The sequence below is a fragment of the Camelus bactrianus genome, chromosome 12 (assembly GCF_048773025.1).
Source record: "Camelus bactrianus isolate YW-2024 breed Bactrian camel chromosome 12, ASM4877302v1, whole genome shotgun sequence".
Taxonomy (NCBI): domain Eukaryota; kingdom Metazoa; phylum Chordata; class Mammalia; order Artiodactyla; family Camelidae; genus Camelus; species Camelus bactrianus.
In genome coordinates, this window is record NC_133550.1 from 51,566,123 (window position 1) to 51,583,924 (window position 17,802).

Sequence of the window (17,802 nt, forward strand, 5' to 3'; positions counted from 1 at the left end):
GTAGTAACATTCCTATTTCAGTTGGTGGCTAGGTTTTAATGATCAAAGGGGTTAGAAAGTCTATTAGCACTAGAGCTGTAATGTAACTAACTTTTCTTTCTGAGCTAAAGACAAGCTCGTGTGCATCAGCAGTGAGTGGGTGTGTACACGCTGAGCCCTCTTCTGTAGGAAAATCACAACTCCTGAAATAGGAACTCTCTTCACATTTCTCACACGTAGAAGAAAAGTGCTCCACTTTAACCGGTGACATAGTGAGCAGGAAAGACATTTCTTTTTTCTTCTTTTTTTTAAAGAAACACTTCTGATTACAGGATGAGGATCACAAAACGTCTGCTTGAGAAAGACTGTCAGAGGAAGTGAGAATTATTTTCACACCCCCAGGTCACCACTGGCAGGATTTGTCAATGTACAAATGGAAAAACACCGGCCAAAAGCAAACAGAAAGGGACAATACTCAAAAAGAGAAAAACATATTCAATTGATCTTTACCTGAAATTGTGATGCAGCTCTAAATTTGGTGATGAAGAAACTCCCTGATTCATCGTCCCAATGATATACGGACTGCGAAAACACAGAAAGCAAACATGTACTAAAGGTAAAAGAGATTATTATATTAAAATGGTCTCAGATAACAATTTAGGTAAACATGGATTATTCCATTTTAACATTTGGCTGTAAAAGGGTAACTTTGTGATGTTAGGTTGGAAAATGACAAAGATCACTGAACCGAAATTTATTAAGATTTGGGGTTCATTTTCAGCTCTGGCGTCCTAGGCAAATCATTTTAATCATTTTTTCATCTCTAAATTCACATTTATTTGTCTATAAAATAGAAAGTTTAGACAGAATAATCATACTGGTCTCTCTCCACTCTAACATCTTCTGATTCCTATGCTTATAATCCAATTCACTAATTTTTCTTTTATTATTTCATAATTATTTCAAAGGTCCTTAATAACATGAAAGAATTTTTAGTTCAATATTTTGATTCAATATCTATTTTATGGTGATTAACTTTTAGCACTTAAAAAGTCTTCACCAGAGAGTAAATGGGATACGTACACCATTAAAACTAATCTTTACATTGCTGCTCTTAAATGTCCTTTCTCAGAGGCCATACTACAGTGAATCTTAAGTGGGTTTGCAGATTTTTTTATACCCCACTTTAACCTTGTCTGTCACGTAAAGAGTTAAAAATCAGACTCACTGATGGAGAGCGGTATATCTGAATGCATTAAATTTATCTCTGTAGGAAGGTTGAATTTAAACTTTAATATGAACTAAGAATGAAACCAGAGCTCTGCAGCCCCCTTCTAGTTCTTAATTTCCTGATTCAAACATTCCATTACTGATAATTAGTCTCCCAGACAGTCAGCATATCTGCAGTAGTTAACATCATCCAGTGAATAATGTTTCCATAAAAGGGCCTGGGGACATAGTTGTTGAATGAATAAATAGCTGTTCAAATGAAAACACAGAGATTCTTTGGAAATATAGTATAATAGTAATGAAGGTTTCTCAAATTAATGGCATTTGCTATAGGTCTTAAAAGGTATAAAGGCACCAGAATGCAATACAGCTCACCACTTTTTCATATTTCATCATTCAGAGTATTTTACAAGCATACCATTTGTTGTATTTACAGTTGAGGAAACCATTGAAGATATCACTCAGAGAGCCCACGTGGTGAAGATTATCAAGAATTATTACAACAGGAAGCTCTGCACCGTTATTATCAGCACTGCACTGTTCGGCCAGGTTAGCTAGGTACTGTTGCAATTCCTTTAAAAAAATTACAAAAACAAATATATCAATGATAAATTTATACCAATGGCAAGCAATTCATAGGAATAGCACATTTTGTGTTCCATCCAGGTTCTTTGATTAAAACCCATAAATCATTCCATTGATACAAAACCTTATTTTACAAAGCAAAAAAAAAAAAGAAATATATATATATATACATATATATAAATATATATATATATTTTTTAAAGGAGAAAAGCCAGTACAGAACACCTGAAGCAAATATAAAACTGTAAACACAAGGACATATTTCTCAGTTGTTTTCATCCCAGAAGAAAAGCCAAAAAAATAAGATTTCTGGATATGAGCTCTTACGATAAACCGCAAACGCTGAGACTTCAGTTTTGTTTTTGACTTCACAATGACAAAAATGGATTTTAGAAAACTTTATAATTTCAAGTGTAGACTAAATGGCACCCCCAAATTACCACTAATACTTTAAATATTTTAATTCATTTTGATGAGGTGCATCTGAAAATATACACCTGGGACTTAAGTAAAACTGTGGTTGGTTGGTTATTTATTTATTATCCGCATGCAACTGCTGTAATTTTAAACAAAGACAATTTTTTTTATATTTCACAGGGTCACTTGACATTAGCACTTAGCATTTATTAAGCTTCTTGGTTCTTTACAGGTATTATTCCTCTCTAATAGCTTTTAATCTAAATATGGTAACCAGTTCACTGATTGCTCTCACAGATGGGTAGGCCAGGACTATAATTAGGTTTCTTAGAATTATCCTAATCAGTAAGAGCATTTCCATAATATTTGCATATTTACAATGACATTTTCAATTTGTAAATCTTGCTCAGGGTTAAGAAAACAATTTCATTATGGATCTTGAGTAACGAATAGAATCCCAAGTGATAAGCATGCCATTTTTTTTTTCTCTCAACACAGCTTTAGCAAGCACCTACTAGGTGCCAGGTACTCTGGCACCAAGGATTTAGAGATTACTCCTCTATTTCAGGCTTTAGAGTTGATAAACAGAAAGGCAGGTCAACAAGTAAATCACAATGCAGTGGGATAAGTGAAATGCACAAAAACTACAGAAAAACTAAAGACAGCATCCAACCGAGATTGAAGGCTCAGAGGACAACAGAGGATGGGGATGGCGGTATGACTGAAGAATAAAGGGGAAAAAAAAAAAGCTAGAAGATACGAGTGTTTGATGTGTTTGGAGAAATAACAGTGTTCTACTTTTGCAAAAGAAATGGTACATGGTGGCAGTGCTTGCAATGAAAGAAAAATCAGAAAAGACTGAATCCATGCAGAGGAATGTGGATTTTACTATATAAATAACTGTGGACCACTGACATGTTGCTGTTGTTGTTTTCAGCAGGTAAAAAAAAAAAAAATTATTCATCAAAGGAAACATAAACATGACGGATATGATGATTAATCAGAAATGCAAAAGGCATTCTAGAAGCTTATTGCCCAGAACAGAAGGTGAGGCGTGCATACGGATAACCACAGTTCACAGTGAAAAGTAACGCACTACCTCAAAAGAGTGCACACCAAAGATTTTTGTTCAGAGCATGGAGAGATTACCTGTAGCTGCTGGGAATGACTTTCTGGTGGCAGTATTGCTTCCTATGAACCCTTTATTTTTAAGATTAGGTAATATTTTAATGGTTAAACATAGAAGAAGAGCTTTCCACATGGAGGAAGAACAACCAAAGACAGAAACACAAAACTATGATACCCATGCAGGAAAGAACTAGTAATATATGCTTTGTAGATGTAAATAGTGGTAAGCAAGTTGGAAAGGAAAGTCTGCAGCCTTGAATGATTGTAAGATTACTGGACTTTTCCTGCTGACAGTGAAGAAACACTGGCTGGGAGATCTGAGTAATGCAGTCAGAATCGTGATTTCCAAGTATGGTAAGTACACTGTGGAGGAGGAAGACAAACCGGTCAAGAGAATAACAAAGTTGCTGAAGCCAAGAGACACTGTGGGACTCAAGAGGGGTAACAGAAGCATGGGTAGATTTTTGACCTAGTGCAGAAAGCAAGGGGGAACACTGCAGGATTTTATTAAAGTGGTGAGATTTTAATTATGAAAAGACACCCTATTTCCATGGAGTGAAAGGATTAAGTAGGGAGAGAGAAGAGAATTGAACAGAATTTGTAAATAGGGCAGTTAGTACACAACTGCAGTAGCTGAAGTGGTGGGATGTTTATTTGGGTAGGAGGGTGGTGGTAGTGGAGATGGATGGAAGGAGATGCATGGATGGTAATATTTTCAGAGTTGAAATTGGCATTTCTAAACATGTATATTTAGCATGCTAAGGGAAACATATTTGTAAGCTAATACAAATGTCTACCATATGGGAGAGTGGGCATGGCTAACAGTGTCCAACTGGAGTCAGTACAAGTTGGAACGGGGTAGAGGGTGAGGGGGAGTCATCCAGATGAGAACAGAATTGAGAGACAACAGAATGCTGGGGGATATTTTCAGTTACTGGCAGGTGAAGGAAGAGTGGTCAGTGAAAGAGACTGAGAAGGAAAGGTGAGAAGGAAAGCAGCAGAATAGTAATCAGGAAAATCAGAACCATCTCCGGAAAGGGGAGACTAATTATAGTAATTTGCTATGTCTAGATCAGAAGAAAGAGAGAAGAAGATGATAAGGAAGAAGATGATAAGGAAGAAGATGAAGAAGAGGAGGAGGAGGAGGAAGAGGAGGAAAATGAGGAGAAGTAAAAGGAAGGGGAGAGGGAGGAAGGAAGCGGGAGAGAGGAAGCAGTGGCCACAAAGGGCACTGAATTTGGCAATAAAGAAATCACTGGATGATTCTGGAAAAACAGGGCCATTAGATTCTGTTATGGTTCTCTCTGATCTTGAGAAGGGTAGTAGACCCCTTTGGGAATCTAATGAAAGCTATGGACCAGTCCCAAGTAGAAACAGGCATACACAAAGAATTTACTCACATAACCTGAGTTTTTTTCCCAAACTCTTTTGAAATCACTTCCTGCTCCCCACTCTAGCCTAACTGGGGTAAAATCTTAGATTGACACATTGATTCATTAGCATTAAAAGTTTCATGTCCAGGATCTACTCAGGCAGCAGAAAACAGGTATATCTACCAGATGGTCACAGATAATGAGATGAAACCCACACTTTGAAAATATACACAGAACACAGCAGTTATATAAAACCTGTTGATCACTGCTTTCTCTGGTTTTGACTCTAGACACCCTCAAAATGAATCTGCCAAGTCCAGTATTCTGATCTTTCCCCACCTAACATTCCAAGTGGCTTCTGCTGGCCACATCGTCTTTGCTAAATCCATCTCGAGCCTTCTGGGCCCGCTATATCAAATGTCACAAAGTGTAACTGTTTATGTGTCTTGCTCTCAATCAACATATTCCAGCTGGCAGCTCAAGAGAGGGCTTGAAGAGTGGGAAGAGGTTCAGAACGTAAAATGCAGAAGGCACCAGACACGTGAAAAGATGTTTTTCTCTTTGATGGTTTATTGTTCAATTTTTTTTTGGAATCGATGAGCGCTATGTGGCTCGGTTCCTTCAGAGCCATCTACGGCACAGCATAAAGAACGTCAACAGTTACCCAGCTACAGTTCTCAGGGAAAGAATTTATTATTTCATTCACACTTTGCGTTAGTAAGTCTACGGTTAGCTGCTATCCCTCCCACAATGCAGCTTCTCATCCCTCTTGCTCTACACCGCTCTCATGCACCACACCCACCCCTCCCTCCAAAAAGTGTGGATTCTCTGACAATTTGGCAAGAATTGGCCAAATTCTCTGGCCACGACTCAGTATTCAGCATTACTGACCATTCATCCATATCCAACAAACATAAAGAAACCATAAATATTTGTTGGTTGTATTTTGCGCTTCCTTGGTGATGAATGTCAGGTGATTTGTCCATGGACGTCTTTCTACTACTGTTTGCTAGCATTATTCGTTTTGTTCAAACGCTCTTGGCCTGCCTTATTTTTCATTACTCTGTAGTAACAAAAATTAAACAGACCTAATAATGGCACATGTGACTTTATTCAGAAAAAGCAGAAAACAGGAGTGCTGAAAATATTTGGTCAAATTTTAAAGGACACATATAGTATCGATTAATAACATCTCCAAGCACTAAGCATTTTCACTGAAACAAGAATAAATAATATATAACAGTGGATTTTGGGGTGAGGCAAATTTTATAATTAATGTAAGTTAATCTACTTAATTTTAGCATGTCAAATTACACCTGATGAAGTCCAAATCAATCTGTTTGATTCAAAACTTCACTTTAAGCGATTCTCCAACTTTATCAAAATGCTTGTTGCCTCTGATAAATCTGTTCTTCTATTTTTCCAACCACTTTTTTTTTTTCCTATCATAAAGGAAGTCACTTCTAAAGAGTTCTATCAACATTAAGGAAAAAAACCAAAGAGAACCCCAAGGGCAATGAAGAGATGTCAATCCTTTTATCATTTTGGATGAACATAAAACAAAACATGTTAAAAACTTTTACATAAAGATATGAGGAGACCCAGCATGCACCGGCAGCACTAAACAGGCCGTAGGCTGAAGCAAACAATTGGGCTCTTTCTACCTCTACTGAGAAGAGAGTTAAATATTCTGCCTCAGGGGCCATGTCTCTCTCAGTTGAAATGAGAATGGGGGATTCAACCGCAATCTGAATAGTGCTGAGTTCCAGGGAAATGTTCAGAATGCACGAGCTGTATTCATTTAACAGCAGGAGATCCCATTGGGCTTCATATACATATTTGTTCTCCTTGAAACATACAGGTAAGACACTTGAACAAGGGTCTCTGTGTGTGATGGGGTTAGGTGGTCTATATGGGTCTGTGTGTGTTTGTGTAAGAAACCCTCACTGGGTCAAGGGCTGTAATTGCTAACTGCAGGCAACACTTACACTGTACCTGCAACTATATACTGTTCTCTCGTCTCCCTGCTTCTCTCTCTCTGTCCCCCCCACCCCCCAACACAGACACACACACACTGATTTAGTCTTTGCCACAACCCCACTATTTTTCCCATTTTACAGCTGGGAAAACTAGAGCACAAGGAAATGCAACAGTCGGCCCCAGGTCTGATAACTGGTCACTGGATGGACTTAATAAACTCCTCCTTTAACAATTTTTTTGTTCGCTAAACTGTCTTGTTTATTTCAAGAATCCAGTGGATCTGGGTTGCTTTTAGGAGATATATTTCTTTTCTAAAAATGTGCAGGCCTGAGGTTTTCAGAAGGCTGGACCAGTCTGGATCCTCTAGCCAGGTTATCTTTGGACATATAACACGACCCAGTATCGCCTGGACTATGGGACGTATTGCTTATAAGAAGTGCAGTTTCCTAAGAGGACCTTAGGTTGCACTGACTGAGAATGTAATGAATAATTATTGGCAAAAATAGGCCAGTGTGAGGAATGTGTGAGGCACTGACTATCTCCTTTTTAGGATTCTTTATGTCACTCAGAATCTACGGAAGTACTGGCTGGTTTTACAGCCCCTCATGCTTGTTTAAGAGCTAAAAATGTTCAGGATGATTATGATGGTACATTAGACCTTTGCTAAAGGTAAAATGGAATATTGTTCAGTTTCCCAAGGTTCCTAAGCAGAAATCCGGTAGAAACACAACATAAACAAACTGCTGCTCTCAGAATTTCTGCCTAGAATATATTAATTATACCCAAATCCCCATGGCTGCAATGCCCGAGTTAATTCCTCCTTCTTTATTTTGACCCAGATCGAGTACTGACTTTGTATAAACCTCTGATTCCTCCAGCAAGAGCTATCCTGGCCTCTTGCTTCTAGAAGCATTTGCATGGCTCTCTTTCTGCTCTCACCCTTCCTAAATGGATGTCTAAGAGCGATCAGACAAAAGAGATTGTCATTTTCTTCTGTCCATTCCCAAAGCTCGTGAAGTGCCTGATAACTGAAATGTCAGTGTGCACTCTTGTTCGAATTCATGAAACAGGGTTTCGTAATTCACCAGATTCCCATTTAAGTCAAAGAGATGATGTTTCCACGGACGATATGGAAGGCTTCTATAATCTTGAAGCCTAGTTGCTTAAGACCCTTACTGACCAGCAGCAGTAGTTCTCTGAGGAGTCTGTGACTTACCTTGCTAGACTTGTGGTCCACATTAAAAGTGGCAATTGCATCCTCCATCTTTTTCCTTCCGGATTTGGTTATTACATATTCGGCAAGTTTGTTAGCTAAATAGGTCTTTCCAGTACCACTAGGTCCCGAGAGTATAATTCTGTGATGCTCCATCAACAAGTTAAAGTACCTTTGGGTAATTGGCTTAGGAATCAGCGTATCAAAAACAAAACTGTCCAAACTGTTGTCTTCTACCCCTGAGGGAGAAACAAAGGGGAGAGCGTGACTTAATGTCCTACATACACTAGAATTAAAAAATGTAGCGTCAACTGGCAACAGGGCTTTGTTAGCCGGAGGAAGGCAGTCCTTGCAAAACACTTTCTTTGATATTTCTAGCCCACAAACATGTGCTACTATTTTAAGACACAAAACATCAGTAATGAAGCAGAGCGAACGTCCCAGTGAAAGCCAGCCCTTCCCTTTTGTTCGGGTTTCCCTCCACTGTCTACTTCATGTTTCTCACTGAGGTTTCCAGAGAGAAATGGAAGCATTACTATGAATTCTATCAACACAACCTTCCTTCCCTTTGAAGGTGGCAGTTTTGTTAAGAATAAGTGCAAAGATTAAAATGAAACATATAAATGTGTGTCATGGTCTTCTCTTTTTCTTCCTCTTTTCTCCTTCCTCTTGATTTCTCTCTTTCTCTCATTACACATCCCAGTTGCACAGCCCCTTAAACTTTTGAAGAATATGAATTGTGATATTTGGCAAGGGATTAAGAAGGAAAGCAACAGTATCTCCTTTTATGAACCCAATCACCTGAATCATGAAATCAAATATTGACCAACCTGTCTATTAATATGCAGTTTATATAGACGTATTCTGACTCTGACATACATGAACAAGGAATTACATAGACAAGCATACTTTAGATATTCCACTTGCCTAGAATTAAGCACATTATCCAAAGCAAAGAGAATCTCATCCCTGGTGCTTAACTTCCATTCTCCTTCCCCAGTGGGTATTTATTGGTTATACGTATTTTAAAATTAAAGATACAGTGGTGAATATGTTACCAAGGAACATGCCATAAACTTTCTGAATCTTCCCTAAATGAAAGATGACAGTGAAGAAAACCTAGAAATTTGCTAAATCACATTCTTTTTTGTGAGTCTTGGAGAATCTTCAAAATTACACCTCAAAACTCAAAGAGTTCCATTTACTTGGATTTGTGTGTTTTTAGTAGGATTTTAGTGTTTTAAGTATAAAGATGGTTCATTTCCTACCAACATTGAAAAGTGGTTAATTAGTTTTCAAATATGAACATTGGAAGGAAAACTGCAAAAAAGAAAAAAAAAGAAATATTGGTAAAAAAAAAAAAAACACAGTTGTGCTTTTCTTTCTACTTTTACCTTTCAGATTCACAGTGATAATATTATTATCGCCAACAAGGTATCCACAAGGCAGGAGTTCAGGCACTTCTAGGCTGTGAGATCTGATTAAATCTCCTATACAGTAGCTGGCAATGCAGTCAGAACTGAGACCAAGGCTAGTGGATGTATCAATTCGGAACACATATTCCTAAAATGGTGTACACAGAAAAGGAAAGTCAAAACAGAGTTCCAGCTCCTCTACGACAAATACAAAATTCATGGAGATGTGAAGCTAGCAGTCAAGAATTTTAGAAACAGGTAAAATCAGAACTATGAATATCAAACGGCATAGGAGAGAAAGCTTCCCTTAGTGTTCGGAATAGAGGAGCGGGAAAACAGATTTATCAATGCCGTTGAAGCTGAGGAAAGTGTCCAAAGCGAAACACATTTGAAAACTCATATCAGGATACTTTGCACAGCTTACCTTAAAGAGACGTCTAATCACACCGTCTAAGACATCCCACTTGGTTTTTCCACTAACACCAATGGATCCTATCAAATAGGCCTGAGACTTCTGGTCCTAAAGGAGAACAAAATAAAACAAGATAAAACCCAGCCGTGTGCCCTGTCTTATTACTACATCTTCTACTAAGTCATATTAATAGAGTGGTAATTAACACTAAAATATGTATGAAGCCTATGGGGTTTATAATAACAAATATACACAGTGGGTTATATAAAATACAAAATACCCCAATCAACCAACAAACCAGTCAACCAAAGAAACAAAGTAACAGTAATAGCAACAAAAACAAGAAGAAAAGTGGTATGGTCAAGGAAAACGGATTCATGCATGACCTGTTCAGCAGAAGGGAAAAGGACCAGGGGAGAAGGGTCTGCCCTTTTAATGCAGTGGGTGCATCCGGAGAAGCAGCAGCTTGGTAGGAGAGAAACGGTGACAGAGATGGAATACAACTACACCATAAATCCTAAGACTTCATCTCACTATTGTTGTGATCTTATCTTTGTTAAGTCTAAATCTCAGGGTTTTGTTTTTTTTTTTTTTTTTTAGATTATCTCTAAAATCCAATCCAGCTTTGGAAAACAAGTTATCCACGGTAGTATGGCATTCACATATTTACAAGACAGGTCCCATTTTGAATGTCCAGGAAAATTTAATATTTAAAAGGACTTGCCAAAGAATCCTACTGGACTTACTTTGCCAAGCAAAGAAATCCTTTACTTATATTAATATTAAGAATTCCTTTATTTATATTAATAACGGTCCCAAATTTATCTTTCTTGTAGGATGAGATTTTGAGGAATTGCTACAAGGTACAGAAAAATAAACAACTCAAGATTTATAGACTAACTGAAGCCTCTTTTATGTTGACTGGAATGGTGACATGAGACAGTGATCATGATACCAGCAGATGTAACTAGATAGTTGATGTATCACAACTCTGGCTCAAGGAACCAACTTGCATTGTCCTTAAGAGGTGGCAGAAAAATAAATGAGCCAGGTGTTAGAAGACATGGATTCTACAACACACAACATCTACCATGTAACTAAGAAATGTGACATTAGGTTAAGTCACTTAGCCGACTCAGAGCCTCAATTTCTTCATCTGTAACATTTAACTCTATAAGGGTAAATGATTATCACCATTGTTTAGATATAACCTGACTAGAAGCCAATATTTTTTACAGAAAAAAGTTGAGAAATTCACAGCAAAACCATTGTTATGATTTTAACTACTGTTATAGACAACATTTGTGTCTCCCCCAAATTCATAACCCTCGATGGGATAGTATTTGGAAATGCAGCCAGCAAGAGGTAACAAGTTAGATTAGGCCATTAGAGTGGCTCTCTCGTCATGGGACTAGTGGCCTTCCAAGTAGGTGACGTAGGGTGGAGATCTCTCTCCCTCCCCCCAAGTACATGCACTGAGGAAAGACCATTTGAGAACATAGTAAGGAGGCGGCCATCTGCACCCCAAGGACAGAGCCCTCACCAGAAACAAAATCAGCCAATACCTTGATCTTGGACTTCATGACTGTGAGAAAATAAATTTCTGTCGTTCAGGTCACCCAATCTATAATATTTTTACCATAACCCAAGAAAACTAAGATAACTACTTTCTCATGTTCAAAAATATTGCCTTTTAGAATTATTTTGAAAAAGAAAACTTGTTTTCCAGTATTATTATAACTGACTCAAAATGGACACTCATACAGTGCTTTAAAGTAGCTGCTTTTAAATTAGAGATAATTTAAGCTTCACCAAGGCTATTATAGTCCTTTGCATAAAGACCCACTTGAGAAATTCAGGCACAGATTTGCAGCTCAAGCAGAAAGTTTGTGACACTAGAATTCTTGGAGTATTTGTTCAGTGTGAAAATTCTCATTTTTCAAACTTAAATACTTCAATTATTTCAAAATTCTAAGTAATTTTCTGTTTTTCTTTTTGATAAAGACAAATCGTGGATACTTAGAAATTTTCACTTTTGTCTACTCAACTACAATCTGAACTTGAAATCTTTTAGTTTTAAGAAGAGGCTGGAGTCAGAATGCCCTTGTCAATTTGAAGGTGATATTTAACTCCAGAAAAATTAGAATACTTGCCTTATCAGCTAAGAATTTCCTTAAAAATGATACACACAAGTAGCATCAATGGAATTCGTCACACTGAGTTCAAGAAAATATATCTTTCCCAGCTCTAGACCACCCACATAGCTTGTGGTCTTGTCTTTGTGCGAAGACTGTACTGACAGCTTCAGCGACATGTTACTAACACATTATAAATATGAACTGTGTTCTTTAAGTGGCATTGAAGGAGTAAGGTAGACAAGATGTTTATGTCAGAGCAAGCAATGTGTTTTTTTTTAAGTTTTAGAAATGAGAGTGGCTGATCAACAATATCATTTTCAGTGAAGGAACATGATGTACAAAGACACATCTATGTAGACAATGATGTCATTTCTTGAGTCCCTAACTTTTCATACTTTTATAATATATTAAAGCCAATGCAAGACAAAACACTGCTGATGCCATGGGAGGAGGGTATAGCTCAGTGGTAGAGCGCATGCTTAATATGCACGAGGTCCTGGGTTCAATTCCCAGTACCTCTGTTAAACATAAAAATCAATCAATCAATCCAATCCATCCATCAATCTAATTACCCCCCCAAAAAAATTAAAGAGAAAAAAAAAAGACTGAGACGCTGCTGATAGCATATTGGCCAGGGCAAGTATACATATTTAAATGTGTTTGATTCATGGTCATTCTCATCTTTTAGTAACAAAGAATGTAACAGCAGAGAAATACCTTTGCTCGACCGTAGCCCTTGCTTATGGAAACTACAATTTTCACACTGCGACCATCTTTATGTCCCGTTGCATCACCGGCATCATCGAGCAGAATATCTACCAAATTTTCAAAGAAAACACACACACACAACAGAGTCATGTTAGCCTGGAGCTGCTGACTGTCACCATTTTCTCCCTCCTAGTTTTATATCTTTTGGTGGGAATATTGAGCTTTCCTGCTGTTAATTCCAATCTAACTGGTTGGAAAAATCTCAGCTTTCGAGAAGGTGAATGACTATGGTTGGGTGAAAGTTTCTATCTAAGACTGTGTTTCTGCTTTCAGTAGCGTCACCCAAGTTTTGGGCCATTGCCTATAGATGAGGAAATCAGGGGTTTGTTTTTCTATTACACACGGGTCTGAGTAATACCAAAGCAATATTCAGTTGCCGTTATAACTGACAAACTGAAAAGCAATCTGATTTTTCTATCCAACCGAAAATTCCCAAGCTCGGTACCCATGTAATTATGAATGCAAAGGTGCTGAGACTGACTGTCAACTGAAAGCATTCTCAAGCATTTGGCACATATGCAGCTATATCACTGTGTGCCTTGTATCTATAATTATTAGGTAATGTTACTGACTTTCAACCACACCATTCTACTTCCCTACAGAAGTATATTAATTGTCCTACTCTCCTGCCCCCTTTATGCTTATAGTTTCAAAACCAAAACAGTATTTCCAGTAATGAGCTAAGAGTTATGGAAACATGATAAAGCTAGCTGACCTTTAAACCACCAACCTTTAAATGTGGCTAAAGATTAAGTTTCAAAATACATTATATGAGCTTAATATACAGTTTGGAGAATTATTGTGGCAAACTATCCCACATGTATGTTTTCCTTTGACAAGAAAGCTATTTAGAGCCGTGTTTAATATGAAGATAATATTCTGCAGACAAAGGAAGCTTAGTTACGTGTTTAAGAGCACATGTGCCTGGTGACAGAGGATTCAACTGCTCAAATTGTACACTTATAGAGACAAGGACTGTGACTGTACCATTATAGAAACAACAATTTAATCGAATGGCTTCAGAAAATGAAATAGTTTCATTATTTTAATAACAAAGAATATGCAGTTTCACAAAGGAAAAAGTAAAAAAAAAAAATCTTAACATCATAACCATCAGAAAACACACTTAGAGTTTGAGGAATATGGAGAGTTTTGCTAGAAATTTTTAAATCATCAAAGACAATCTCCTTTACTGGAACTTACTTATTTTGCTAGATGAGCATCCTCTCAGTCTCTCACCTTTTTGCCAGTGCCACTCAAAATTCTTCCTTAAGGGTCAAATTCTCTTCTTGCTCTTTTTCTCAAAAGTTTAGAGCGGCTTATCATTCACATCTAAATATCTAGTAGTTCATGATCGAATTACCACTTTAGTACTTTGCTCAATTATTTTTAGATGTTCATAAATATTTAAAAATATTTATTTTAAATAATAATTTATTAAGCATAAAAGAAATCTGGAACTGTGCTGGGCATTGGGAATAAATACTATGGCGAGAAGGGAGATGAATTCCATGCCCCTTTGGAATATACACTCTCAACAAGGTACTCTCAGAATGTTTTAAGTGCAAGAGATAAAGGGCACAGGGCAGTGAACAGGGGAGCTGAAGGGAGCCTGCTCTAGGTAGACAGGCCATCCTGGAAGGCTTCCTTGAGGAGGTGGTGTTTGGGGATAAGACCAGGAGGCTGAGAAGTGCTAAGCAAGTGAAGACCTAGGAAGAGGTCAGTCAACAAGAACAAAGGCAAAAGCTTTGATGAAAGAGGTGAGTGTGCCCAAAGAACAGACAGACAGTTGGCACTGGGAGCGCAGAGACCCAGGGGAGTTGGGGAGGTGTGAAATGATCCTGAGGTGGGTAAGGGCCAGATCTGTACAGCTTGGTATCCAGAGCAGCAGTTTAATTTGATTTCTGATCCACTTATCTGTTCAAGTTTGCCTTAGAATATGTTATTCATTTCATGTCGTGCTTACTCTTAAGAACTATGCTTAAAATATAAAATATCTTCTGACAGCAGTGGGGTAAATATTTACCCCAAAATGAGTGAATGCCTGTCCTGGATTCTTGCGTAGGCGAATATAGCAAAATGAATATAGTAGTTAAAAGGCCAGGCATTGGAATCATCCACACCTGCCTGGGTTCAAATATTAACTCTGCCACTTATTCGATGCATGCCCATGAGCAAATTATTATAGTCGCTTTCCCAAGTCTTGGTTTCCCCATCTGTAAAATGGGGCTCAAACAGCATCTGCTCCATGGAGTTATTGAGAGCGGGCTAGACAATGGGCTTAAAGCACTTTATCCTCAGCGTTTAGTAAGTTCAGCTGTTCTGACTTTATTCCTTTTCTCTGGGTGTTTATTCTAACTCGCTCTATTGACAGTAGGGGGAACACATCAGACTCACTCTGGGTCTCCCCCTGATCCCAGTACACTGATGGGATGGTCACCCGAAATAACAACTCCGAGGTAAACCAAATAAGCAAGTTTGAGGTAAGGGTCCTCTGTGGATTTTTTTTCATGGAAAATAAGTTACAGTCCTCTGTCAACATTTTGAAAAAAGAATAAAAAAGAGCTGCCATTCCGGGTATGCTTAAAAGTGAAATTTGGACAAAAAACTGAAGGCTTTTCAAACTTCTGTCTTCACTGGGGGTATGGTACCTGCATGTCAGGAACTGGACATTTGTCAATTATCCTCTCTCTTGCCTACTTCATTTTTTAAAAAATTAATCATGAACTCTAGAAAGTTTTTCTGTTAAACAGCTCCAGCATAAAGGCACTTTGATTTCCAATTGTGAGCCCACTAAACAAGAGTGAAGGCAATGAAAACAGTATCCTCATCATGTGATTAAAAGTTTTTTAGTTTAGACACAAGTACCATGATTGAAAAGTAATTGAGGAAATAAAATAATATAGGACTGAAAAATAAATGATGAAATGGACAATTAAAAAGCACATTTTCAAAAAAAAAAAAATCCTCCCCCCAACCAAACTGCCCCAAATTCTGGAGTCATGGCCATCAGTATGTTTAGTTCAATGTACACAGAAATTGTAAATTTAATTTCTTTGATTTTATATTTATCTTTATGAGTTCTAGTCTTTCCTAGACATGAATTTTAGTTTCATTTTTATATGGTTGTTTCTCCTAAACTACTTTCTGTACTAAATTTGCCTCATTCAAACCTTATCTTATTTCCATAGGCTAAAACAAAATCATGTTAACAGGCAGTGAAATCTATATTTTAGCATAATTTAAGGCAAGCTGTGAAGTTTCTCAGTTCTATAACGGAATCTGAAATCGCCAAGAACATGTATATTTGGTTTCCAAGCGTCATTAAGCTGTCCTGTGAGATAACAGCCTTTGTCTTTCCTTAGAAGTGAAGCCCCAGGACACAGGCAGACACTGACTGCCACTAGGTGTGGCTCCTACTTTACCTCTCAGGCTCATCACCAACAGACAAGCCAACCAACAGGATGCTATTCTGGACTCTCAGATTCTCTGCATTTAAAGTTTTTGTTCTGTCTTTTTCTACCATCTTTTGAAGAGTGTGGACAATAGACAATTTACACATTCAAGTTACTATCATTTTTTCAGTTGTATTTTACCTAATGATTCATAAGTTCATTTCATTATGACATCTCTGTTGTTTCTTAGCTACTAATACTTGTTTTCCTTGGTGTTTATTCTCAGAATTCATTTCCCTGCCCCAAATGCCTGCCAAATGGTATAAACACTGTTTTTATGAATTTCAGGAAATTCCTACTTGCCTTTTATAAGAAGAAAGCAAGTATACATTTGGGCCATTCATTTTATATCATGAAGGGCAGATAAAATAGAATTTTTAAAAAATTCTGACTCTTTAGAAGCAGGAGATACTATTTGTTAAAAATAGCATCAATATCAGCATGTTGTATCTCTGTTTCTCTTCTTCATTTTCATCTTCTTTTTCTGTATTTTAGAATAATTTAAGGCAAGCTGTGAAATTTCTGTTCCATAATGGAATCTAAAAATTGCCCGGGAACATGTATATGTGGTTTCCAAGCGCCATCTAGCGGCTGTACTTTGCAATGACCACAGATCCTCCTGTAAATCGTTCCTAAACTGTCTTATATACATACAATGATTCAATGCCATAGGAGCAGTTCTGCTTTATTATTGAACAGTTCATCAGCTGTTAAGACAACATTATGCCATGCGATTCTCTTTTCAATTGAATAAAATTGTATCCCTGTTCCATCATTAGTACCACTGCTGAATACAATAATAGAATCCAGTGTGTTCTTTCTGTTTGTCAAAAATTTAACAGAGCTGCAGTCTGAGTGATGGAGTAGCATTATGTTCTCTCCGGGAACTATCATGCACGATCATCTAGTCGAATTTAGGAAGAGGTCCTGATACACTTGTAAATGGGCTTCGAGCACTTAAAATACTGTAAAATTGCATGGGGTTATAAGTATTCTATTCACGAGTACTAACAATCATCGCTAAGCATATTATGTCTTCATCCTACTTGTAAGCATGGCGGAAGTGCTTTTCAAGCACGGGTAACTTTTTACAAGGATGATATGAAAATCACATTTCTCAGTATTCCCCTCTTGCGTGCACAACGTTCTTTTAAAATTATAACGCTGCAGAGTAAATTTATAAGGGGAAAAACAGGACTATTTCTGAGGATGACGGCGTTAACGGTTTGAAGAGGGCACGGGTGAGAGCTGCGGTGGGTCAGGCTCTCCAAATTCCAGATCTCCCCCCTTGTTAAGTCACAGGCAGGTATGTGCACAAATTCACCTGAGGTAACAGACTCCGTGATGTTCAGATTGTTCAGAGAAAGCCCCAGCGACTGTCGGGACGATGAGGAGGAGGTGCTGCTCGAGGACTCCGACGGGGGCCGAGCAGGCTTCACTGCGTTTCCGGTTTCCGCCTTCAGCCGGTCATTTTCAGCCTTCAGGATTTCAATCTCGTTCTGTTGGGAAGATGGAGAACATGAAAAAGATGAAGGCAGCCTGACTGAGAGAAAGGTACCGACTCTTTTGACAGAGCTAATGAGTTTGTTCATTAAATAAAGCACATGGTGATACGTTCAATAAACAAATACACATTAGGAAAACAGGATTTTCTTCCAAAGAAGGAAAAGTAATCCTTTTCTCTGTCGCTCACATCCACTTACTCAGGT

General features: G+C 37.8%; 1 protein-coding gene and 1 non-coding gene across 13 annotated transcripts in view; one reads left to right on the forward strand and one right to left on the reverse strand.

Annotated features, from left to right (window-relative positions):
- Positions 1-17,802, reverse strand: part of NAV3 (neuron navigator 3) — an 813,571-nt gene that overhangs the window by 11,331 nt on the left and 784,438 nt on the right. For all 12 annotated transcript variants that reach the window (XM_074375364.1, XM_074375362.1, XM_045519434.2 and 9 more), the window contains 7 exons: positions 17,418-17,592; positions 12,588-12,685; positions 9,745-9,840; positions 9,300-9,468; positions 7,909-8,144; positions 1,628-1,782; positions 490-561 (listed from right to left, as the gene is read on the reverse strand). In XM_074375364.1, the coding sequence (XP_074231465.1) occupies positions 490-561; positions 1,628-1,782; positions 7,909-8,144; positions 9,300-9,468; positions 9,745-9,840; positions 12,588-12,685; positions 17,418-17,592 (1,001 nt within the window). The remainder of the gene's footprint in view (positions 1-489; positions 562-1,627; positions 1,783-7,908; positions 8,145-9,299; positions 9,469-9,744; positions 9,841-12,587; positions 12,686-17,417; positions 17,593-17,802) is intronic.
- Positions 12,319-12,391, forward strand: TRNAI-AAU (transfer RNA isoleucine (anticodon AAU)). The gene has a single exon. It is a non-coding gene; the product is annotated as a tRNA-Ile (tRNA).